The sequence below is a fragment of the Gadus morhua genome, chromosome 7 (assembly GCF_902167405.1).
Source record: "Gadus morhua chromosome 7, gadMor3.0, whole genome shotgun sequence".
Taxonomy (NCBI): Eukaryota; Metazoa; Chordata; class Actinopteri; order Gadiformes; family Gadidae; genus Gadus; species Gadus morhua.
Window position 1 is genome coordinate 21,743,355 of NC_044054.1, and position 26,757 is coordinate 21,770,111.

The 26,757-nt window shown below is 44.2% G+C and overlaps 1 protein-coding gene across 16 annotated transcripts; it reads right to left on the bottom strand.

Annotated features, from left to right (window-relative positions):
* Positions 1–185: 185 nt before the first annotated feature.
* picalma (phosphatidylinositol binding clathrin assembly protein a) lies at positions 186–26,757 on the bottom strand. 16 transcript variants are annotated; one of them, XM_030360324.1, is made up of 23 exons: positions 26,155–26,585; positions 25,753–25,990; positions 16,437–16,579; positions 16,153–16,228; positions 15,941–16,043; positions 15,572–15,665; positions 15,381–15,492; positions 14,608–14,714; positions 14,430–14,471; positions 12,164–12,249; positions 11,642–11,765; positions 11,031–11,131; positions 10,325–10,419; positions 8,296–8,382; positions 7,676–7,756; positions 6,931–7,041; positions 5,516–5,644; positions 5,387–5,417; positions 4,886–4,985; positions 4,607–4,630; positions 2,406–2,465; positions 1,636–1,734; positions 186–1,236 (listed from the first exon to the last, which is right to left on the bottom strand). In XM_030360324.1, the coding sequence occupies exons 2-23, from the start codon at positions 25,880–25,882 to the stop codon at positions 1,222–1,224; spliced, it is 1,950 nt and encodes a 649-aa protein (XP_030216184.1). In that variant the 5' UTR covers positions 25,883–25,990; positions 26,155–26,585; the 3' UTR covers positions 186–1,221. The 16 variants fall into 16 exon arrangements, with proteins under 16 accessions (XP_030216184.1, XP_030216183.1, XP_030216185.1 ...); XM_030360323.1 differs by having other exon boundaries at positions 26,140–26,572; XM_030360325.1 differs by having other exon boundaries at positions 5,516–5,635; positions 26,140–26,571.

The following is a 26,757-nucleotide window of genomic DNA, read 5'->3' on the forward strand; positions in this document are numbered from 1 at the left end:
CACTCTCACACACACACACACACACACACACACACACACACACACACACACACACAGTCACACAGTCACGCGCACACAGTCACGCGCACGAAGGCTCCCACATACTGAGGTTGGACAGCCAAGCAGCGTTGTTAAATGAAAATACATGGTTTGCTGAAAGCGTTGAAAACATACATGTGGATTCCTTTCAAATGCAACTTATTGTTTATTTTTTTTATTCTTCGGGTTGGTTCGTTTTATTTACCTGCGATGAAATTCTTCCCTCACCCAATAGTTTAAAATTAAACTCACCGGATCGATAGAGCAATTTTTTTTTTCATATAGTATCTTTATACATCCTCAACGTGACCCAATAGAACTATACAAGGCATCATGCGAATACAAGGATTATTTTGTGCCTCAACAGCAAAAAAGTGTCGTTTTTCCCCTCCCTCAAACATTATATTATTTTCTCTTTTTTTAACACTCAAAATATTAAATTCTAGAATCATTCATACCAGAAACCTGATGCCCTTCCTCGATGCATCGGGACAGGGTGATGTCATTTGTTCAATTGAAAAAAATAAAATAAAAATAATCTCATGCGCTCTGCAGGGTAATCATAAATAAATACAAACAAGGAATGTTTACTGCAAAAAAAAGAAAAGAAATACATACAAAAAACCAACAACATTGTTTAGACTGGAATTTCTTTTTTTTCCTCCCACAATAAATCTGGGTAAGGTAATCGTGATTGACAATCAAGAGGCGGCAGAACCTGGTCGATTTACCAGGCTAAAAGGTCTCTCCCTTTGAAGGGAGTATTCCATTTCCCCCTTTGTCCGAGGTCTTACAGTGAGTTGGTGGGAGGTGGAAGAGGAGGAGGCGGCTGGGATGCACACAGTGCTCCCTGTCCAGATGGTTCATGTGTGGCAGTGCACAGCCCCTGCCACTCCCCTCTCAATGACAAGACACTGGATCTCCATTGGCACAATGTCCACTTTTAAGGGCTTCTCTGTATGTATCGTGGGACTGCTCAACCGCATCCCTTGCCAACTTACTCAGCATCCCACGCCCTCCGCCCCCACCAAAGCCCATACAGTCTTAATCCAGCCCTACTTGGGAATAAAGAAAGCGATTGAGAGATGCAAGGGGAAAAACTGCAAACACTTGAGGTTTGCTTCGACTTCTGTGGTTTTTCGTCATTAATGTGGCAAATGTCAGGCTGGACCGCTAATGCCTTTACATGAACTGCATCTGAGGACGAGAAAAGAAAATAGAAAACCAAATCAGCTGTGGGAGAATGTTGCTCTTCAAAAAGTCAGTTATAGGGCTGCTCGATTATGAAAAAGAAAAAAAAATCATAATCACGATTATTTTGGTAAATATTGACATCACGATTATTCAAACGTATTTATTCAGCGTCTCTCCCAAAAACACATTGTAACTGAGAACTTTGAAATTCTGTCTTAAAAAAAGACACAAAATGGTCAAAAATAAAATGTTCAAATCTAAAATAATGTACAGATATGTATCCAGCTGTTCGAAATCGACATCGATATTCGATTAATCGCCCAGCCCTAGTCAATTAGTGGCTCTCCCAAAACGTGGCTGAACAAGTCACATGGGAAGGCCTGTGCTCCCGAAACCCATTACCTGTGCTCCGGGGCCGAAAGGGTTTGCGGGCCTCATGGCTGCCTGGTTGTACATCATGCTGGGCTGTGTCGTGGTCATCATGGAGCCCATATTGGGAGGCTGAAGGGAAACACGGAAGAAACCCGTTAGTAAGAGGAGGACGACGATGACAATCGTAACAGCCTCCACGTCACCACACATGGCAACTTGGTGAGTATCAACGTTGGTATTGGGCTACCATAGTGAGCATCAAAGATGAAAAGAGCCTTATTAGGTTGAGGTGTGAGTCTTATTCCCTTGGAACAAATGATTCATACAATATGTATTCATTCCAGGCCCGAATGCTGCTAGTAACCCAGTGAAAAAAATACATTGTGTGGCAACGCAAAGGGGATAGTCACCCCGTGCAGTGATTCATTAGACCGCAGAGGTGTAGCGCAGAATGTCGTCAGCATCCACCCGGCAAACACAGCAGCCCTGCTGTCTTTTTTGAGGGGATTTCAGCTTTGCGTGGGCGGTGGCAGGAGTCTAGTCACACAGTGACTACCAACACCAGCCAGATGGACCAAATCATCACTGAGACAATCCCGTGTTTCTTATTTCTGTGTCGAGGGTATGTTCAAAAACGTAGCAAGCGTCTCCACTTTCACCAACAACTATCCTGTCCAAAAGGACTGGATCATTGTGATGGGATCTCTGGAGAAGTCCCCCCCCCCCTCACCACCCCCATCTATCCTAAGGCTGCATCATGTTTCACATGGCAGTGAAGAGGCGCATCGCAGCTAACTCACCATTCCATATGCCATCATTCCCGTCGGCGTGGTTGCGGGGTAGGCCATGACAGATGGTGCCTGAATTGACAAACAAAAACCAGATCATTTCAAAATCAGAGCCAAGACACAAGCTCTTTAGACACAAGCACATACCACATGAACTGAAAGTGGATTACAAAAAATCTACAGACAGAGCCCAAGAATTCTGTTCATTTCGGAATCTTTTAACACAAAGGGTTTACTTAACGTGGCAATATTATGTCAGTCTGAAGCCCTGACTTCTGATCAGATGTTGGACAAATGTCTTTCAATCGGTACTGCTTTCGCTGCCTTCTCTTACCGGCAATGCCGGAAATGTATATATTTTTGGATTTCCTTACATTCAAAATGAAACTACAATAAAACCCAGGGCCTTTATCAATGTTGCGTCTGAAGATATCCTTCCAAAAAAAACATTCGAGGCAGTTTCTCAACAAAGCAAGGGAGTTATCAATTAGTTCTTGGATTGGAAATGTGCATATGTCGGGATTTAATTCATGCATAGGCTCCGACTATGGTATCAAGCACGAGATTGAATAGGAAGACTACCAGGTAGATATTGTAAACCTGCCCAGGTAAAAAGCTAACTATAGTCCTACTCCTTTTACGAGGTGTTCGAGTCCTCTCCAGCACCAGGTCTTTGGCCACTGCCATGCATCAGCGACAGGGATATATAGCTGGATCTTACCAGACCCCCCCCAAGCTGTTAAGACCTGCAGTCCTTGATTGCATCACTTTACGCACAAAAGTACATTATTTTTGATTTCATACGCGATTCCATAACATGCCTGTTATAATGAGGAATTTTAGGGCAGTCAGTTCCAAACATCATATGTTTGGATATGACATAGACTGCAATAACCATCCATCAACTGGCGATGAATTCAATCACTCAAAACGAAACGGAGTGCACTACCCAATGACAGCGAGTGGTTTTAGGCCAAAATACTTATAACTTCAGGTGGGCTACTGTGCTGGGTAGAGGGATACTCCATTCACCCCAAACCACACTCACTCCCATGCAACATTCTTTAGTTTAGAAGGTAGCACAGCAGACGTACCAACAACGGTCCTCTAAGTTGATTACAATTCTGCTTGATTAATCTTTTCATGCACATGATACGATTTTGTAGTCAAGCAGATTCTACAAACGCTGTATAAATGAAGGCCCAGGGGGGATTAAGGAGAGAGAACCTATACAAGATTACAGTGAATATTAGGGGTGGGTGGGGGGGAAGGGGGGAGGAAGAAGAAGCCATGCTGGTAGGAGCACGGCTTTGGGTGATCTGAAATGGGAAAGGGGAAAAAAGACACCGTTCTTGCCAAAAGCTCTGTGGGGACGATCCAACTGCCCCCGCAGTGATAACAAACCCAGATTTGCCTGTCAACCAACCCCTCTTTCCTGGTGACCCAAGCGTTATGTTATTCCCTCCTATAGATAGTCAGTCACTGTGGCGGCTGGATCTGCAGCCATAATTTAACACAAAAGATAAACAGTATTCTGCTTTATGCTTTCTTTGGTCCGAGAGCACGAGTATTTGGTCCTTGAGGGACCAAATGGTGTGCATAGCATTAGCTAGGTGAACGTGAATGCCGCATGCTGCTAATGAAGTACCAAGACCCATGTTCTATTCACTACCGATTGGCCTGAGGTTTATCATAATTTAAAATCTGAAATGACTAATATGCATAGTCACAGCTCACACTGATACAATACTTCCCCCAAGAGTGGGAAGTGCCACCCACTCACAATTTATGCCGTTTTGAGTGTATGAATGGCACATCTTAAGATATTAACATAGTATGACGAAAGACGAGACGATGATACCACAGATGGAAAAACGAGGATGTGTGCGTATGGCAACAGTAAAATAAATGTCATAGGCCACCATCTTAAACAATACTTAATTTGGTGGCTATGACCAATGGCTAATGACGTAGTGCATTGCCATTCCTAAGTGACCATTGAGCCAGTTGCCCTGGCATTGGTGCGACCCACTGTGCAGCTGAGAGACTGACGTGAGGCAGGCAAGTAGGTGGGGTGTGTGGTGTGTTGTGTGTGGTATGTGTGTGTGTGTGTGTGTGTGTGTGTGTGTGTGTGTGTGTGGGGGGGGGGGGGGGGGGGGGGGAGTTGGGAGTGAGGGTGTGTTCAGCCCGACAGTACAGAAGCATGGACTTACGTAGTGTTGGAAATGTATGTCGTTCTTTGAATTTGGACCCCCAGAGAATAGACACAAAAAAAATGAAAGAAATGGACATAAATATACCAGAAGAATCATGGGTTAGGTCAATGATAACAAACAATTAAACGACTGATATGGATCCTTCTAGCAGCTAGAACTGAGGTTTACATCTGCACTACAGAGTCATTTTCATTGCACAAAACATCATTCCACGAACCACTTTCAATGTCTACTTCTGAAAACGACCAGAAACAGGAAGTAGGATTGAGGAAGCACCATGTTTGGAGCGCTCCATGTGGTGGACGGAGCCATCTTGGGCTGCCAGTTGGTCCCACCCGTCAGCTTCTTCTCCCCGGGCTGACTCCAGTGTAGATCACTACATGGGGAGGAAAGAATCAAATACAACAAGGCCATCCAATAGGAGATGAGGTACCACCAAGAATCATGGAATCATGGAACTCCCTCCCCCCACACATAAAACAGTCAGACACCATTTCAACCTTCAAGTCACAACTCAAAACTCACTTGTTCAAACTCGCACACAACGTCTAACTGATCAGTTTTGATTTTTTTATTTTTTTTATTTATTTCTTATTGCTTATGTTTATTTATTTATTTATTTATTTTTTCCACGATGTCTTGCTTTTTAAAAAATGTATGATGACTATATGCTCTGTAAGGTGACCTTGGGTGTCTTGAAAGGCGCCTCTAAATTAAATGTATTATTATTATTACCACTGTGAAGCCAAACCAAATACAGCTGAGTGGTGCACTTACTTCTTTGCGGTGCCGTTGCCGATTCCCAAATCTAGCGGAGAACAAGAGAAACAAGTCGGTTAATAGCCCGAAGTTTTTCCCCCCGATATTAAGGTCATCGTATATGTATGAAGTATTGCCATCACGTACTGCCAACGAGATTGGCCAACGAGGAGTCCAGGTCGTCTGACACGAGCTTGCTCGGCAGCTGGGAGATGGAGTGCAGGCCCTGATTCGGTGAGGAAGCCACTGTGGGTTTGAGGATTCCACCTAAAGCGTCTTGAAATAAAGGGATGCAACAGAGACAAAAAACGGGGAGGCCAGGGTGGATGGAGGGCATACAAGACGACACAAAGTGGACAAAACGTAACGTGAACAAAAAAAACGTACAGACATGAAGACACAGAGAGATAGGGGGGTGGTTAGGAGTGGAGGAAGCGAGTGACGGGACCTGAAACGGTAGAGTGATGCGTGGTGCGTACACGGGGTGTGTCCACTCAACTCACCCAGGCATACATACGCCATGCACAAGCCAACGTTTCCCCCGACAGAGAGTTCACCCCGAAACAGGTGGGGTTTTGAGGAGAGGAGAGAAACCGTTAATGAGCTAGCAAGCACACCACAAAACCAAATCACTCACGATGTGCAAAGAATAGTGTGAATGCGGCGAGTCCCGACAAAGATGTATGCCATCATTTAAATATGAACAACTATTTTTATTAAGTGAGATGGAGTTCATCGTCTCCTTTGAAGAATATAACTTAGGGTTTATAGATGAAAGCCGATTGCAAGGTGGTTGATGGAAAAATGGTCATCATCAATGGAAGCAAGTTGGCTAAAATTGTTAAAAGTCCTTACAAAAGTAAACATTACACTTCCATTTAAAAGTTTCCAGATGTGCACCTGGAACCGTTGATGCTTTATTCCAGAAGCACTTCCAAGGACTAAACGATTATGGAACGGCAGTTCGTGGCAACATCTCCAAAACATCCTTAGAGTTAGCAAACTACATACGACAGCTACCAGGGGTATTTTGTTTAATTACTATCAGAATAGGTTGCATTAGATTGTATTGAGACATGGATGCCTTCATGGTCCACGTCGACGAGTCAAACTAAGATTTGCCAAAGTCCAGATTTCAACTTCAGACTAATCTCAGCCCCCTCTAGGTGGCAGCAATGCACATGTGGCATCAGGGAGGGGGATGAAGTGTGTAGAGGCCATACCTGTGTGTCTTTGACTCATAGCCAACCTGGGCGTTTCCCCCTCATCTATATACAGCTATTCCCATAAGCCTAGTGTGAGGCTCTAAAAGCGGTCATAATATCTTGCCAAGTCCAGTGAAACAAAGTGCAGAACAATCAACACTTGTCACACAACGCTCGTCTGCCGTTGATCTAATTTCCCAAAACAACGATTTTTGTGTAGCAGCCATGTCTAAATGTTCAGGTGCTACATACGAAATAAAGAATATTCTATAACGGCGATGAATCAAGATGACACCGGTTGGTCCTAGGAAAAGAAAGGTGTGATGACAGCGATGAGAGCTGAGGCTGGGCGCACACCTGTGGGGTCCATGGTGTTGCCGTTAGTCTTGTTGCCAAACACGGAGTCAAAGTCCACGTGAAGGCCTCGGCCGTTGGCCGCCTGCTGGGAGGTCGGGGAGGCGGAGAACCCTGGTGGGAGACGGCATCAGACGGGAGAGGGAAAGGGGCGGCATCAGATTCAGACACGCAAAAAAGCCCCAGAGCCAGGAGTGGTTTGGAGGAGGACAACATCCAGCAATTAATCAAAATGAAAGGAAAACCCAAACAGGAAATCTAGTGTCTGATGACTAGTATCTGAGGGAATACGTTTGGGACAACTTGTGTAGGGGAGTCAACCAGGCTGGTTATTTTTGATAGGATAAGACGCAGACATTTTTATGCGACCAGCCACAGCCATGAGAGCCATGTGAATTACGCTAAAATTGCTGATGCCACCCTAGCCGTTTCATAGGGGTCACTGATGCCCATGTGCGGTGCGACCCCCATAAAGGAAGTGTCCGTCCGTCGCAGTGTGCTAGTCAGCATCTAGCGCTGTCTCATATTCATAACATGGCATATGCTGGGTGCCGAGGTCAGCAGCGGATGTGTGCATACAGCACAATCATTTCCTGTTTGGATTCCTTCAGGGCAGGGCAAAATGAGAATCTGACCATTTATCGTACAAGCCTGCATTTTATTTATGTGGGTCACATATGCTAGGGAGGAACAAAAAATAAATAAAATAAAGAACGCATCATGCTGCTATAGGATCTGCAGGACCTACCTCTGAATGCACCAGCAACAGCAGGGGGCTCAGATTGGAAGAGGGAGGAGTTGGAGTAAGGGCCAGGCCCACAGAAAGAGTCTGATACACGGACAGAGAAGGACCCAGGAAAGCAGCAGAACCAGAAGGGGCGTGCGGAGAGTTGGGAGAAAAGGGAGAGAGAAAGAGAGAGAGGAGGAAGAAGACAAGGCACCATGAAGAGGCAAGCACAGAAAACAGGGCACAACACAGCGGTAATAGAAGCAAGCTGAAACCACCAGTGGTGAGGAATTGCAGTCCAAGTCGAGAAGGGAGGGGGAGAGCACAGGGATTAGCAATAAAAGTTTGCTGAATGCTCGACCACATGGCGATAAAAAAAAAAAAGGCCAAGCACACAAGTCTGCAAGTTCATTCAAGTGCTTTGGAGAACCCATGGGGGTTGGGGGGGTGGCGGTGTGAGGGGCGGGGGGAGAGGGCATGGAGCTCACCAAAAGCAGAGGCGTGTGGTGCATGAGCTCTAAAGAAGCATCCCACCCAGACGACAGGGCCAAGCAGAAAACACTGCCAATTCTGCTCTTACTCGCCGAGCAATGCACAACACAACAGACACCCGGGACGCTAAGAGCGGCATGCTCTGGTACCTGGGAGAATATGCTCTAGGTGCGCTGAGCTATCATGATCTGATGTCAGGGAGGAGGAGCTGGACTCCAGAAAGGGATTGCACTGATCTGGATGGGGGGGGGGGGGGGGGGGGGAGAGAGAACCAAACACAAAATGAGCATTTCATAACATGGTGGGCCCTCTAAGAACGGGCTGGGAAAATGGATCTTATCTGTAGAAGGAAACAAATATTTACAGTAGCACGGAAGCGTGCCAGGGCTTGAGATGAATGTGAGAACAGCTGTGTCACTAAACAGGAACATAGTTTAGAGACAGAGTCGTTCATATGGTAGTGGACAGGAAGTAAATTGGGCCAGAAACATCTAATGCCTAAGGGGGTTTCTTTAACAGTTTATCTGAATTCTTTCCAGACCTTATCGAAATAAAAGAGAATGAGTCCACATAAATGGGATAAGCTAATTGTTGGTACAGGCAAATTAACAACCTCATATACATTTCATACCCGCAGCTACAACTCATGTATATGTGATAATAAACACAGGTAGTAGTAGTAACAGCGTAACGATGTATAGGAAGTAGCGTGGCAAGTGAACGATTATCAAAGCCTTTTTCCGCACTAACTCATTAAACTGAAATAAATCAAAACTAAATAACAGATGAAACGCAGCAACAATAAAAATAATTGAATAGGGTAACAATTTAAACAATTAAACGGCTGTGATCGTACAACATGGAACAGGCCTTCTCCTGCTGCCTAGACTTCCCATGGACTTAGCATCTCAGGCAGGCAGACCCCTTAATGACCACCAGCTTACTAGTTCATAAGAAACTAAAGAACAACCACCACCACCACAACAACTAATAACTTCACGAAAGCACAGGTGTCATAACTGAGTCAAAGTCCAAGGTCCATGTTTCTAGATAGTGCTGTAGTGTCGTAGGGACGGGTCGAGGCCAGGGTCCAAGTGGATTGGAGCTCACTTGCAGGTTTAATTGAAACACTGTACTGCCATACTGAATTAACAGAGCGGTGAGATTCAGTTTTGTGTGAATAAGTGCTTTCATAATAAAATTCAAAAATCATGGATCGCTTCTATAAAAAAAAAAACATGTGAATAAGGTTGTCTACACTCTTCTTGTTACACCGAACAATGAGCTGAGCCCACGAAAGGCTGTTGTTTTGTTTAAATGGCAAATAGCACCTTATCTCTGCACCTTCGAGATAATCATTGTTTGCCTTTCACTTCAGTCCCACATTAAAGCTAAGTACAGGTCACACAGATGATAAAGCAAGAGTTTACATAAGAGTGGAGCACACCTCTTGCCTGAAGGGAGGAGAACACAGAGTCTGAGATTTTGGTTTTATTTCACCAGTCTCTAAATATTTGTATATGGAGAGCACACCCTAGGCACTGAATTATGCGTATGCAATCTGCCTTGAGTAATATTAGTCTATTGATAGATTAAGACGCAAATAAACCATGTTTCTATGCATAATTAAAAAATGAATTGATTGAAGATTATGAGAATGCAGTCTGATATTCAACTTGTCGAATCAGTTTCACTGGTGAGTGTTCATAAGAAGATCTAGCCTACACCAAAAAAACGTGGCCCCAAAGTGTGTGCGTTTGTGTTTGCGCAGAGGCTTGACTGTGTGAGACACCACCAAACAAACTTCATGCTGCCTCTTTCAGCAGGAAGCATGACCTTGGTGAGGGTTTGCGACTAAAAATGTGCAAGTGTCACGAGTTTGTGTGTTCCAACAAAAAAACGTGACAACAGCGAGTTGTGTTCGTTCCAAAACAGTATGTGCACGCGTACATGACGGGGGGCTTTGGTGCGATTGTACAGTGAATAAAAAAACCGAACTAACAAAAAAGACAGCAAGACACATTTGTCCTCCAGCAGTTTTTGGGGAGAGGTGTAGGGCCATGGGGGGTCCGCCACGCTGTGCGCTGTTGTGTGTCTGTGGTGTGTGTCAGTGGAGTGTGTAAGTGGAGTGTGTCAGTGGTGTGCGTCGCCGGTGTGCGTGTGTCGGGGAGCGCTCACCTTGCCATGTGTTGCTGGGCGTGAGGCCAGCGGACAGGGGCAGTGCGGACTGAAAGGAGGGCTGGAGGTCCAGCAGGTCGTTGGCTGCCTTGGAGCTGCAGGGAGGAGGACAGGGACGGGGGAGAGGTCAGTTTTTTCCCTTTTAAAACGGGCAAAATCCCACAACAATGGTTGCCACTTGGTAAAGTATTTATTGTTGCAGGAATTGTGCGTTTCTTCCGACAAAGGCAGATTAGTGGAAACTGGGCCGCAGCGGGATGTTGGATACAATTTATTAATTTAACTTCAGAGTATTTTAAGGTTTTTTTTAAGCTATTTCTGCAGCTTCATTAAATGCATCATATCTTCATTCAGCTGGGCCAATGTTTGCTCTAATATCCTCTTAATAGATTTCTTCGAGATATTTAGCGGAGCACATATGACATTTACAAGAGACTAATGCGCAGCAACCGGCAGAATCTGGCGCATTAATAATCAAATCAGATGAATACAAAGACTAGTATAGTGTTTAAAACACGATGTCAAAACATGCATCGATTGACACTCGGACGTTCATTTGATGTGAGGTTTATGTGAAAGTGATGACGGCAGTGGCAACCTTTTTACATTTTTTCCATGAATTAATTTAACCTCCTGCTGTGCCACCATAGCCTGACGTTGCACTGTCACAGACGACAATAAAAGGACATGGCAATGCGTGGCTCACCTGTGGGTGGAGCTGGGGGTGGAGAAGAGGTCGATGGCTGCCCCCGAGGTGATGGGGGACGAGTCTGTGGTGGAGGGATTCTTGTGGAGCTCCTTCAGGCGCTGCTCTTGTCGTGAGAGGTGCAAACCATTTGGTGTTAACGCGGGTCAACAACACACAACAACTGAGATCAGCTCTAAAAAAGTTGGATACCTATACCACACCTATGAAAAAGGGATGTTTAGACACCCATTACCAATAATTACAAATCCAGTTTTATTGAAATGGTGCGTGAGTCTACGGTATTTTACTATTAAATTGAAATCCATCTCTTCAATGTGTTTTTGGCTACATCGAATGGAAGGGTTGTTTTAATGGCCCAACCAAGCCCTTTCCGGGTGACTTGTCACCATTATCACGTTTCTCCAAGTTGATCATTGCCACAACCTCACCTGTCCAAATTAATAGTACACTAATTAACAAAAGCGCTTCAGAGAACAACGTCCCCAGCTGCAACATAGACACAAATCGCCAGATATTGGGTGGGGTGGTTACCAGTAAGCCCGTGCTGGACATGGCTGGCTCAGACGAAAGGGAGCAGGGTTACAGAGCAAAGGGGGGGGGGGATGTACCTTCAGGGCTTTAAGGCGAGCCTGCTCTTCCTCAAGGGCCACCTGCTTCTCCCTCTCGTCCACTTTGGTGAAGGATATGCCAGTGCTGGCCAGTGAGGACACGGCGTGGGACAGAGTGGTGGCCCTACACACACACACACACACAACCTTAAAACGACTGATGTCTTGTGGAATTGACTGCAAATATACAAATGGATCTGCCCGAGCACACAGATGCCATTGGACTCTTGACCCTACACATCAGCAGAAGGAGCAACAGCAATACTTCAATTGCTGTTCCTCTCTGCTTCGTGCCTTCCGAGTTGTGTCAAAGACCAGCAAAGTTATGCAAAAAAAAAAAAAGCTACAATAATCCAACTATTTAAATACAGCACATGATTGATGATGAATAAACAGTAGGAACTCTGGTACTACCGAGAACGGGCAGGTGTCAAGTCCATGCCATGAAGAAAAATAAATCGTAATAATGCAATAAAGGAGTTGAGTGAGTGGATGAGATCATTTCAGGGTGAGAAGACCCACCTGCTGGCAGCTGTCGAGTCTTTGACCTTCTTGCCCTCCAGAGAGGCCAGGTGCTGCTCCAGGGCATCCAACAGACTGCTGGGGGCCTGGAACCAGTGAAACATCACGTCACACACAGAACACAGGACAGAGGAACGGGCGGAATGGGAGGTCTACAAAGACAACATGAAATCTATTTTGTTTTCTAGGTTTGCATGTCTACGACATATTCCATTGTATTTTTAATAGTGCAGATGCTATTGAAATCCAGAACAGGGCCATGCAAACCCATGTCCCGTCAGGCTTAAACGATTAGTTCAGGGCTTTTTTGGCCTTCGGTGATCCTGGCCTAGGCAAGAGCCGTAAAAACCAAGTTTTTGTCGATCGATTCAGTGATCCCCCGTACGTGCCCGGTAGCGGGTAGCATTAGCATGTTGACGTGAAAACCCACGTGCCAGAGTATTAGCTGCACAACCGAAAACAACATCCAGGTAGTGAAAATATAAACCTATTTACACGTGTATATCGGGAATTAACGTTAAAAAAGAAAAAGGCATTGCTGCTTCCGATACAAGCAGCCTGGACAACGACACAAATTATTTGTAGAAATGGACAAAAGTTCCCAATCTACTCAATATAAAGTCTGCAAGTGGACAACCCACACTTGCTCGAATATTTAGTAAAATATAGCTCACAATAACAAAGTAAGATAAACTTTGAATGCCATTTCACGTTGTCTTTAGAGTCAAAGAGACACTGAAGCATGCCAGGGTGTGGGTCAAGAGCACAGGAGAGTGGACAGCACGAAAACACGGGAGACGTAACACACAGAAGATGGAGGAAAAGGTCCAGATACTTACACAAACCGTGAACTGACAGAGAAAAGCGGGAAAAATACAGAAAATAAAGGTGATAACTTATCGACAACTCTTTAAGGAAAGGTTTAAGAAAATTAACTAATCTAACATTTAAAGGTGTAGTTTGGAATTTTGGACATAGGGCCTGATTCCCACGTTAGCCTTGGTGTTCTTTATCATTGGAGACAGTTTAACACATGTCATTCAGTCCTTCTAGTTGCAGAGTTCGCTCGTGCTAGACTAGCGCACGGCAACGGGCAATGCTAGCCTGCTAATAAAACTTACTCCACAGTACACCCGAGGTAAATCAATTATAATGCCAGACTATAGATGTAAATGTCAGTGTTGATAGAATAATGTTAGAAATAAAACTAACCTTGCATCGCATGAATCATCGCATTTTGAGGGACTACTTTCTCAGCAGCAGCGGAATTTAACCTAGGTATCAGTCCCCCGCTGCTGTAGCCTACTATCAGGAATATAACACTGCTGCTGAGACACAGCTAGTCCCTCAAAATGCAATTCAAGGTTGGTTTTATTTCTAACATTATTCCATCAACACAGACATTTACATCGACCGTCTGACGTTATAGTTGATTTGCCTCGGGTTTACTGTGGAGTGGGTAAGAGTGGGTTTTATTAGCAGGCTAGCATTGCCCGTTGCCGTGCGCTAGCCTAGCACGAGCAAACTCTGCAACTAGAAGGACTGATTGAAATATGTTCAAAACTGTCTCCAATGATAAAGAACACCAAGGCTAACGTGGGAATCAGGCCCCATGTCCAAAATTCCTAACTACCCCTTAAGACAACGAGTCTAGTTTTGCTTGCGTCTGGATCATTCCTCAACAATAGGAACTGAGCAAAGCTAATCCTCATTTCTATGTGATCATTAGAAAATAAATTCATTCACTCAAACTCATCTATCTTGGTGATCAACTTGCTTTCATAAATAGTAATAGGTTACCACTCTAAAGCTTCCTCTTTTTTGCACCTTTATTTACTGTATGAAATGCAGGGTTAGCAGTGAGTTGCAGCATGAAGCTTATTCACGACTTGAACTTTGCCTTTATGGGTGTCTCTCTATCTATTTGTCCGTCTGTGTGTGTGTGCGTGTCAAGCTTGTGTGACAAAGAGGTAGCAGCCAATCATCAGCAAGTAAATAACAAGAATACATAGTGGCACCCAGACAAAGAAATGCTACAGTGATGCCATGGAACAACAATACTTTGAACACTGAAAGACTAAATTTTGCAGGCTGCACACAAAATGTGCACAAACATTTGTATTCATTTTTCTAATAAAAAGCAAGCCAGCGACTACGAGAGTGAGGTTAAACAATAGGCCGGGAAAAAACAGACCCACTCAAGCTACTGCGTGCCCGTTACAAGACCTGCTGCATTAGAAAGACCGGAAGCCTGCTTTCTTCTTACCTGGGAGAGATCCGGAATGTCCCCGCGATCGATTCCCACTTGCTGTAGTGTAGAGGGACGGGGGGCGGGAGACAACAACAACAACAACCACACATGAGCCGGTGAAGTACAGAACACAATCCGAGGCATTCATTAAGAAAGACGACCCAAGATGCTCCGGGGCAACAGCCAGACTTGCCTCGGCCACTTTGAGGAACTCTGAGATTCTTGTCATCCGCGTGAGGAATTTCTTGTAGATATCTAGACCTTCTTTGCACTGGACTTTCTTCATGTCAAAGTACTTCTCTGTTTTGCATGAAAGGGAGAGAGGAAAGACGGTCATTACGACACGATGTTGAGAAATGCCCAAAAATCGTTTGTTGGCACGGCAGGGCTGAGGGCAAACCCTGGGAGTATGTTTTTAATGTTTTGTGCAACATGCAGCAAAACATGTAACATACTTACGCATGCACTTTACAACATAGCTAACGGACTTGATTAAATATATATGGGAAACTATTCATGCTGCCATTTCTGCTCCTCTCTGAAGAAAATATTTGCAGACGAAGCCTTTGAAACCAAGCCCTGAAAATGTGTGGAAAGGGGCATGGCTGGCATGCACAAACAGAGGAGCCCTAAACAGCATATTAAAGTCTAGGTGAGGAATGGACAGGAATTCACAACATCCCTTTAGAAATTCATCTTTGAAACAGCCTACTCATTGTGCGTGCTTGTGCGAAATTGGAAATAGATTCCTGACAACCGAACATGACCTGCCATAAGATAGCATTGCGTATTATTTATTTCAGAGGGTCCATCTGCAAAATGACTCATTTATTAAGGATTATATGAATAAGGTAAAACATTGATGCAGTCACTTGACGTATGGAGACAGATGGCGTAGAGCGACATTATGTATAGGACATACAGTATACAAGACATGGTTGGAAGAGGATCCAGACTAGCCCTTACCTAGAAGGTTGATGATGCCTTCGTTATAGGCAGCAAACAGTCGAATGGCGTCTTTGAACAGAAGCATAAAGGCTGCATTGATGACGCCGTTTGTCAGTTCGTTGGCGTTGACCTGTGGGCCAGACACAAACGATTACATCCAAAGCGAATGGAAAGGGACGTTGGGGTGTTGAGGTTGACTTTGTCCTTACATTGAAGTCCAGGAGTACATCCATCTGGTTCTGTATGATGGGGATGGTCTTCAGGAGCTTCTCAGTGTTCACTGTCCTCATCACTCCGTCAGATCTTTGCAAAAAAAAAAAATGAATAAGATAAAGAACCCAATAGAGAGAGCAGGCATATCCCACTACAATCTCAAAGCGCATACTCAATTCGAAAGCATTCATCATCATGTGTAATCAAACCTAAAAATAACTTCTAAAGCTGAGCGAAGCTATAGTGCTCATGAGCATTTCCAAAATTGGATCATCGCAATAAGAATTTAGCCAATGCCCCTTCCTTCTGCCACAATACCCAAAGTTAAAGAATCACTGACAAATGGAAACCACACCACTCCTTACCCTCGTTTGACCTTAGTGAAGTCGAAAGCGACTTGTCTGTAAGACACAGCCTTCTCATTTAGGTAGCGGCTGTATCTCCTGATGAACGTGGACATGTCATAGCCTACAACAGACAACAGGACCCGAAGGAAAGAGAGGTTAACACGGATTGATGGTCACAAGGACAGTACTTCTGAGGCATGTGGTTTATAGACACTTGATGGGCCATGTACCTTGTAGGCCACTTTTGTCCAAAAAGTTGCTGAGGTTGAACAGAGTGTTCCTTGAGGCCAGGTACTGTATAAATCTCTGTGGAAAGAAAACACATAAGCCTTTTGTAGGTGCGAGAGGTACAATGCAAAGTTTATTTTTTCAGCTTCCCTCAGATGCACATCTGGAAAAAAAAAAAAGGAGACAAGCCATAGGCAAGCATCTAAAGGAGGTAGAGTCGCTGGCCAACAGTGGCAGGCGTATTGACAGTGAAGGAAACCCTTTAATATCCGTGCACTAGCCCTACCTCGTTGCCATAGACCATCAGGTTGTGCGTGGCCGTCAAAGACTTGAAGACCACCACCCAGCTGGTGCTGGCGGTCCGCTCGAACAGAGTGTCGGCCAACTGGGGGATGTTCACATTCATCTCGTTGGTGCATTGAATCAGATCTGAACAGAAAAAGAAAGAAAAACACAATATACATTTCCATCCATCTATAATCGATGATCTATATACACATACAAACACATGCGTGCGTAGAGCTACAAGGAAGATCCAACAGTGGAGTCCCACCTCCAGGCATGCAGTATAAAGCTTAAAAACACACTTCATACAAATCCCTTTTCCCTTTCGTGCTCAGAAATTGCCCAAAAACTATTTAAAAATGGATAGCCAGAGAGTGGAGGTTAACCGAGGTTCTGTGGCCATAGTTCCTGCATGCAAATACCCAGAATCCACCATTCCTCGCTGGTTTGTATTAAGACCAGATTATTTAGACGTACCGCCTGAATAAATCCAAAAAGATTGGCCCGGAGCAAACTGAAAGCAGAACTACTTGGTGTAGGCGCAGAGCATGAAGGCCAGGTGAGTTGTGGTGCAGCTGCCATCTGGCCTGCAGGGAAAGCGTGTACCATAGGCCTGGGCCATATGAAAGATTTCTGACTGACTAAGTACCTCAATATTGACATTGCGACAATAGCTGCGTTTCCATCTAAAAGGTGATGCGAATCTTTAGAAAGTTTGCAAAAAAGTAATTCGAATTAGGTGCGTTTCCATCAAGTGGTTGGAGCGGAATAGGGTGATGACGTTACACGTTGATGTCGGCAGGGTTGCTATGGCCGGCCGGAAATCGGAAAGACTGTCAGTCCTGTGAGTTCAAAGTTCGCTACGTCACAACTGTTTAGAAAAGTGTGTTTCCATCTCCCATTTTGCGAATTTACTCTTCGCATTTCTCAAAAACCACCACATGCGAGCGGATAAACCTTTTTGCGAATTAGAGGATTTTTATGCGAATTTTGGTGTTTCCATCACCGTTTACTGATTCGATACTTCAAAGTTTGCATAAAATCAGGGGGATGGAAACGCACCTAGTATTGCAGGGCTGGGACAGATGAGTTTTGTTATAAATGATCAGTCATGTGGATATAATTTATAATAGGATAGAGGAAAATAATATAACAGGTAATAGAGTACAGAAAATGCCAGTTACATCAAAGATGATATGCAGTCTCATCATGATATTGATATAATATCGCTATATTTCCCAGTCCTAGTGATTGATTACTGATTTTGTCCGTGAGAATATCTGAGGTTCTCTCATCAGGCAACCCTGTGCACTTCCACACGTAGGGTTCCCTTCCTTTTGCACCAACTTGGCACCAATACCACATCCGCAAACCTTTGAAATGAGAGTACACGTGATAGGTGAGGACGTGCGTTCCCCTGCCATTTGCTGTCGACAACAGATGAGATGCTGGGCGAGCACACTGCAGACATTAAGCAGGAAGCATTCTTTGTTGATGCCAGGGATTTTTTGGACCTTCTGATGTGTACTCAAATAGAATCCCATATTTAAACTCATTATAAAGATGTATAAAATCGATCCTGGGAATGTCAAAGAGGCAGGTACACGCTGAATATCATCACATAGGCCCACCATGTTCTACCGTGCCGTCCACTGAGGCATGAGAATCCAGGCTCTTCAGTCCCAATGTTTTCAGCTTGGTGTTGGATATCTCGGGATTCCCTGCTGTGAATCCCGAGATATCCAACACAAGCTGAAAACATTGGGATTGAAGAGCCAGGATGGATAAAGAATGGGCTCACCAACCAAACTCTGAAATAAAAAACATTCACACAGTAGTAGGAAAACTATTTATCAGGAACGGCAAATGGACAACCAAAGAAACGACAATAATTCATCCATTTTGTCTGGATCCATAGAAAGTATATTCAGGTGGACGCTGAAATCCCACCTGTGCCAGAAAAAGCAACTCTAGACTCAACGACTGCAGCCAAAGTGAGTAGGCATGTTTGTCATGGCACGCACAAGATTTAATTTTTTGCTGTTCAGAACTACCCCTCATCCAGTCGAGACCGCCTGCATCACCGCCCCGGCCCAGACAGATTCCCTTGCACACCGGCACATCATCACATCGAGATGGAAATCAGGCCACGCGATTTCCCCCCCAAAATCCAAATAAATCTTTTAAAGCCTCTATATCGATGACGTCGTGGTAATCCACGGCTCCAAGGCCCTGATTGTTGGAAGCACTACTTGCCATCAGACACTCCCAATAATAAAATATTCATGGCAATCAGATGCCACACTTGGCAGGGAAATGAAACTGAATATTGGAGTGAAACATGTCCACGTGTACTGTGGAAATATTATATGGTTCTACCATTGGGCAAATCGGGAAGGAGGAGGAGGAGGTGGTGCTAAAAAATACACGATTCACAATAATTAATAAGTCACCGTTTAGTGCTTTGTCGACAATCGCCTCGGACTCAATGTTAACCTCCCGGCAGCACACATGAATAGATGTCGGTGTGTTCTGGAAGCCAACACCTCGTCACAGTCGCAGGACGCCCGTGGCCGGAGCAGCGGGGGCTGCTGGGCACATGGGTGGTCTCCGTGAAACCTCCTCAGTGTTTGTTCGAATGCAAAAAAACAAAGGGCTTTTTCACTCGCCATTATTGTGTGTGCACAATAGGCCACCCATGTGACAACAAAAGGTCTTTTCACACAAGACAAAAATGACATTGCGCCGGGGACCACAAATACAACCTCCCCTCGTAGCCCGTAGCGGTAGAAAGACCCATTTTTGACCACGCCTGGCCGGATGGTCCGTGGCAAACTTTCTCATATCAAACAAACAAAATCCCACCCTCTGCCACTGAAGGTTAACAAGACTGTGGAGCCCTGCCTTTTTACTTCACTGGATGCCAAGTTTAGCCTTTGAATGGGATTTTCCATGACTAAGGGATTTGCTGTTTTTATTAAAATCAGAAGTAGATGGCAAAAGGAGATTGACGCTGATGCCAATGCACACAGACCAGTCTCGAGCTAGCCCTCTTTAACCTATGGCTCTGGACCTACGGTCTTAGAACCCTAGCCGTTGCCTTGAGAGGAAGATCCATTTTGGGCTCTTTTGCTGCACCTATCGTGGAAAATACTGTCTCCACGCACACATGATTAAGAGCAGATAATGACTTAACTGAGAATCATTTATAAGAGAGTCTTTGGAGTTTGTCTTTAAAACCCCACTATTTCAGGATACGTAGAAAGAAGTACCCCCAAAATAAACCCGAACAGGGAACAGAACTTCACCAGGTCCGGATTATGAATGGTTAATCCCTTGTCCAGTTTAGTGAATAAATACATTCATAACGAAATAGGCCAGGAGATTAATTCCATTGATTTACAATTTCTGGAGTGCTATTTAATGACAAATTAAAGCAGTTTCTCAACTTTAATATTCTACCACTGCTTCTAATCCAGGAAATTCTACATGAAGCCAACAATGTTCCAATGGCTAGAAATGTATCCAACACTCCCTACATACAAATGTGCTGCTCACTGTACATTTGCAAGTGAAGTGACTAAATGAGATGGCCCAGGTGACAGGTGAGATGCAGACAACCCAAGCCTGTGGTTTCATTCGTTGTCTGTTATTTTTTTCTGCAGGTTGGGCGGGTTAGGCCTTTCGTTGCTTGGCCACCGGCAGGAAGTGAAAGTAAAACCATGCAGCTGGTGAGAATCGCACAAGGCCCCGGTTGTGAGATCCAGTGAGTCAGTCCGTTGTTGCGTTCATGGAGGAGATCCAATGAGGAAACGCTTAAAATCAGGGCGAAGGGTTTGACTGGCCCAGTAGCGGTTCCTGCAGACAGACGCAGGCTGCAGGCCGCTATCAGAGAGTAGTGGCATTTCCTCCCAGATCCCCAGAGACACAGGCTTAGCGCACACACACACACACACACACACACACACACACACACACACACACACACACACACACACACACACACACACACACACACACACACACACACACACACACACACACACACACACACACACACACACACACACACACACACACACACACACACACACACACACGACAGCTGAATGCGAGCAGAATAAAGCTTAGGACATGTCTTCTCCAAAAAGGATTACTTTCTCTCAATTGCCGCCCTTAAATTAAGACAACAAATGATCTCACCAGAATGTTATCTCTTCTAATCGTATTGTTTGTGTAGCATTTGAATAGAAAAATAAGGATCATAGAGCCAAAGATAGTATCAAACATGACAAATTACAGCCGGTTTACTTGCATTGTAATAAGAGACAAATTATAGGCCCAAACTGGTAGCCACGAATCTTAATATCTACATGCTTGTAAAAGCGCCATAGAAGGGTGTTCATATGTTCATTATGGATTAGTCAAGACTGTAGAGTAAATTTGACCATAAAAAGCGACCACCAGAGCTGCTGGATAAATTTCATTAAAAGAAAAAAATTCCCTTGGAAGATGAAAGCCCTCCATGTTTGTAGATAGCATGCAAGGGGGCCACCATGTAGGAGGAACTATATCAGGCAGCAATAACATTTAATTACCAGTTTTGCGGTGCAAATTTATGGTTTACAACTTGCTGTAGGGAGTAGTAATTTAGGCTTTTAATGTTGGCAGCTTTGCCAATGAATGATGGGCCCTCCTTCGCTGGTTGGGTGCAAGGCGAATCAAGTGAAATGGAATTACCGCGTCAAAGTTGTTTGTTATACACACACACACACCACAACAAAAAAAGGCCATGATTGCGAATCGGAGGCTTGGTCCAAAAAAAATGTAATCCAATGGCCAATGCTTGTTTTGGGATCATTGCATACCCTTACAGGCAACAAACTAATTGACGGGAAGTGGATCAAAAGAAATCCCCTCCAATCTGACTTTTGATCAGCTCGACTCCCTAGTGTTCCCGGAAAGGATTATGTAATCACTTCCTGTTAGCCATTTTCCCGCAGCGATCCCAAGACTCGCCTCAGGAAATATCTTTCCGATAACGATCCTGGTACCGAGGATATGATTCAGTCCATTGTGTGCGCAGTGCCCAAGAAGCTATTTCAATACATGCACATACTTTACCAGAGGGCCAAAACACCAAAAATAAAACCTAGGTCAAAAGGTGACTGTGGTGCAATTGCTCCCAATGTAAACGATTTCTACATGAAGGAATTGGCTCCACGATTGGTACCGCTCTTTGGTACCAGCTGGACCATCTTTTGGTACAGCGGGTTGTTATTAGCTGTACCACTATTTGGTACAGCTTTAAGGAGTTAAAGTTTTTCAATGGTATGGAACCTTGAACATACAACAGCATGCATGCTAGACAACCTTTTGCCCAAACCACCTCAAACTAAATCAACACTTTCCGTCACACCACAAAGGACCAACTAGTCAAACAAGCGTCAGGCCATGGTATTTTCTGATTTATATTGGTTTTCTAATCTTGTGGCCTCTTTAAAATCAGTTGTTATGCTTCCAGGCCATTGGCTGCCTGGCCGTTAAAGTTCTAAACAGACCTGCTGGTGGACAGTGTGTCAGGTCAGCACTCTTTAAAAGGAGACTGTCATATGATGCCTTTGCCATCACATGCCTTGTAGTCTGTGCCATACCTTCATGATCTCATGGCAAGCTTCCAGTGCCTTCAACGGGGAACCAAAGTGCAGACGTGGGTTACATTAGCGACTGCCACTCAGAGCCTTTGCGTAAAACTATTCTTATCCCAAAAGGAATGCAAACAGCATGAGGGCCACCAAGCCAAGCCATTGTTGTACTTGGGAAAACAAAGACACATTCATAAATTAGGTGTTCCCAGGCACTGTAGGAGTCGATGCTAGGCTACAACTACAACAAGCTAGTTGGTAGACAGCTGGAAGGGACACAAGTGTCTCAGCCCAAAATAAACAGGGGAAAGGAATCTTATTTTCATTCATTGTTGTCCCCTCTAGCAATACCCACACTACTCCTCCGTCTGACCTCATTTTGTAATTTCATGTGCAAATGCAACAGTCTTAAGAAAAGCGAGTTGAACACAACCTGCATCTAAAACCTTTTGGGGCCATTGCCACCACATGTGGACTTTATGTGTGACCACAACTCCAGCGGTCAAGAGTTTTACCAGTGCCAGTGGAGAAGCAGACGCAAGCCAGACCACAAGCCCCGCAACAGGTGAGAGATGAATGAGAACATTCATGGAGCCCCAAGTTTCAGCCCAAAACACATTTAGATGCAGGTCTGGGACGTGTGTGAGATTTTCAGCAGAACTCCCCCTCTTCCGCCCTCTCCTTATTCAAGGCTATGGCAGTGAATTTGCTGTGAAAACACTCACAAGAGAAATAAGCCAACGTAAAACCAGGTTACTATCCACACTTTCTGTTCGGTCTACTAAACAGTTGCCAAAAAGAAACCACTTATTATTGTGCAAGTTATTGAAAGTTTTACTGAACCTTTGTATATTCATTATATCGATTTCCAATAATAAAAAAAAAGGCACAGGTCTGTCTGAACAGCTGACCTAAACAACAGAAGTTAATATGAAGATGGGGACCGGCACACAGTAGAATGGTGCTCCTCTAAAAATACAGTATAGCTGCACCACAGAAAGGTTTGATTAAACAAATCTGCAGTAACAAGTTTTCCCTGCTAAATGTTCATATTTGATATCCAATTTACAAAACATTAACATATGTTGGTCCCACTTAGTTTACCAGTGGGACGGATACAAATGAACACCATGACATTAGCCAGGCCGCCACGTTCATAGGTTATAAATCATGAGGTGAAGTTGCAAAGCCTCTCAGGTCAAAGAACCTTAACAGACCTTTGAGCATGTCTGCAACTTGAGTGTGCCCATAGGATTACATGACGATAAACACATTAAACCAGCTGAAAACTTTTATGAATCACAACCCGTGTTATTGTTTTTGTTTAGTTGAAATGCTCCACTGGCATTTATTATTTCACACCTAGCAAAGCCAAACAGGAAATGGAAATGCAGCACAGCTCTCCTTTTGACTTTAACCAACGTCTACCTCTCTGCTCGGTAGAGCAGAGAGCAGGCAAGTGCTTGCCGTTTATCTAGCATGGTCGTGTTGAAGAGCATGCCCAGACTAGGATGGGCTTCAAAATCAAGAAGCCTGCACGCTGGATCATATCGCACCTTCACATCAGACAGGACAAAGACTGACAGGGGGGGAGAGAGAGTGGGATGGGGGGGGGGGGGGGGGGGGGGTTTAAGGGTCTGAAGTAGACAGACGGCTGCTATTTTGGGTCGTACAGGAAACTTTCAAACACAAGTGCGTCACCTCCCTCTCTCGCCCCAACCTCCTTAAATACCTCCAAACGGTGAGCGAGGGAGCACTGCCGTGCATTAGCTTTCTAGATTAACTCGTACCAGAAGTCTGGGCCCGAACTCATCCGTTTGACTATTTGCACAGAAAAGCATGTAGGAGGAGCTGGATTGAGAATGGAATGGTCAGTGTTCCATGCTATTGCCGTTTCTGTTTAGCATGTTCTTAAGACACATGGCATATTGTCGTGGAGCCAATACTAAAAATAGCAGCCAAGTGGACACCACGTCATACTCAAGGAAATACGTAGGTTCTCCAAATAAGCACTCTAGGAATAACAGGTATTTTAGGGCGCATACAAAATAAGGCCGCTCTTATCCACCCACCCAATTATTTTAGCTTTACGTGTGAAGCGTTACAATTTGTGAATTTCTGAAATGTTCTTCATGTTGCACATCTTGGTAGTGTTAAAACCTAAGGGCTCAATAAAGAGATGCTGAAATATCCTCCTTTTCCTCTAAATTAAACAGGTTGGCTGTCACTCACTACAGCACCACTACATTAAAGATGCACCTGCTGACCCTTCCACATCGATGAGAATTACTTCCCGATTTGAACCAGAATAGGCAATCTTAGACATTCAGTTTCAATAGGAACGCAAAAAAATAATAATTGAAGAAAAAAAAAGGTTCTTAGTACTTGAAAATGTACACAATTAAAATTCCAGAATATAAAGTAGTTTTGTCTGTGTTATCAACAATAAGTGCTCGGTGTGCCAAGGCAAAATTTGTATGTCAATAAAAGATAAACACAGACCGATTAACACAGGACTGTTGATCCCTGTATCGTCATACACACAAGTCATTCTAAACTAAACTGTGTCATTTTCATAATGATTGAAGCACGAGTCTCTTAATATAGCGACACAAAGACTACATGCATCGGTGAATGGTTCCTCAAAGGAAAAATGGCCTTAACTTTGCATTCATTTTTAGTCATTCCTTCGCCACTCATATCGGTAAACCTAAAAATCCAAAGCCATATTCAGGATTATTTTTTGACATGGCGCTTTGCATTGATTGTGGCTGAGAGAACAGAGATGGCTAAAAAAAGCTATTACGTAAATTTGGCTACAACAGTTCTAGGTTTCAGAATAACCGCAGCAGAGGGCAAGGGGTGAATATGATACATTTGACTTGCAAAGAGGTCAGCCCCTAATAGCCAACGTGCAGAGAAGTCTGAAAACAGACAGTGGCTCAAACTGCACCAAATGAGAGGAAGTGCAAAGGCTATGTCAACCAGCCAGCAGTCGAGCTCTTTGCTTACAACACTGGACAATAACACTCATTATCTTGTGCACTGAAACATGTACTTCTGAAAACAAACAAGAGCTTAGGTTGTACAAACTAGAAAACTAGTATAGACATCCGGTGACTAACTACAGTATAATTTTACCATAATAGTTTCTTAAACAAGACAAAACAAAAAAACTTTTGTTCACAACAATACTGTCAAACTAGTTTTGGAATTATATTGGCCCCTGCATATTCTTCTGCTTCTGCTTCAGTTTGGCAAGGCAAGAGCAACACACTTCAGTTCCAGCCAGGGAAACTGGAACTCTGGTTTGTGAAATGTCACAAGTACAGTGGACGTTTGATGTGGTTAATGGTTTCAGAGAAGTTGAAGAGTGCAATCAAACGGGACCACTCCTGCAGAGCACTGTGGCTGAGAAACTGTCTAGATTCCATGTTGGTCTTTTAAAGTTGGAAGGATTTAACGAAAATCGATAAATAAATGTTTGTTCGGATTGTACAAATGACATATGTATTTGTGTGGTTTTCTTTAATACAGAGGCACCTACTAGCTGGTGTTTTTAGTAGGCCTCACTGCCAGACAATCAAAACGAAGATGTGACAATAGAGTCGAGATAATGGAGGGGGTGGGGGGGTGAATGCGAAACAATGCAACAACATATGCGTTACTTACAGTCCAAATGTTTCTTCTTTGGCCCCATAATTTCATGCGTGGTTGCCTTGCATACGGTTTTGGAAATCGCCGAGCCAGTGACACTGTGCTGAGCGGCAGTGATCCTGTCTGTAATGCTTTGCCCCGACATCCTTGTAGGTAGAAACAATGAACCACGATAGGCTTTTTAAAACAAATCCAGTGGAGATCGTCTTTCGTGTGTCGCCTTGTGTGTGTCGTTCCCACCGTTGTTTGCCACCTGACACAAGACAAGAGAGAAGGAACAGCAATGAGACGACCGCAGGCGTTTCGTTCAACTTGTAACCCTACTCAGTCAAATAACACAACACAAGATCCAGGGTGTACAATTAGGAAATTGCAGTAACGAGTGATATTGTGGCAAATCACCTCGAGGATACGGACCACAGAGTCTTTCGATGGATTTCAAACGTCTCCGTCCCTCACCCTCTCGCTCTCTCTCCCATGCAAGTCTTTCTCTCAGATCGAATCCCACTTCTTTCTCGCTTTCCCTGGTTCCCACACCAACTCGGTCTGCTTTCGCACCGCCTCCCCCTGCTGGGTTTAAATGGACTGGAGGTTTGCACTGAAAATGGCGGGGCCGTTTCCTGTCTAACTAACCCTAGCCTCTCCCAACTTTGCATACAACAGCGTCGAACAAATTCTGAAAGATGGCGGCTCTCTTATTGGACGTCTAGCTCTCGTAGTATGATGTTAAAAGTGAATTAGGAGTCAATATTATTAGCTCACGATATCCATCAGACATGTAGAAGAATGCAGGCGTCTGATGGTGATGGGTGGCATTCTTTTAGTCCTCTGAATCAGGAAGACAAATGGCATGCATTGAATCAGCTATAACTGAGTCCTCGTTGTTTCAAACCAAGCACTTTATCTAGATATTAGAGAATAGATATATTCCAATATGCATGTGTGGTCTTCAATATGGATAATGGAGGAAAACAATAGCCTGGAGAATGGTAAAATGGTATTCATAATCGAATTACATAC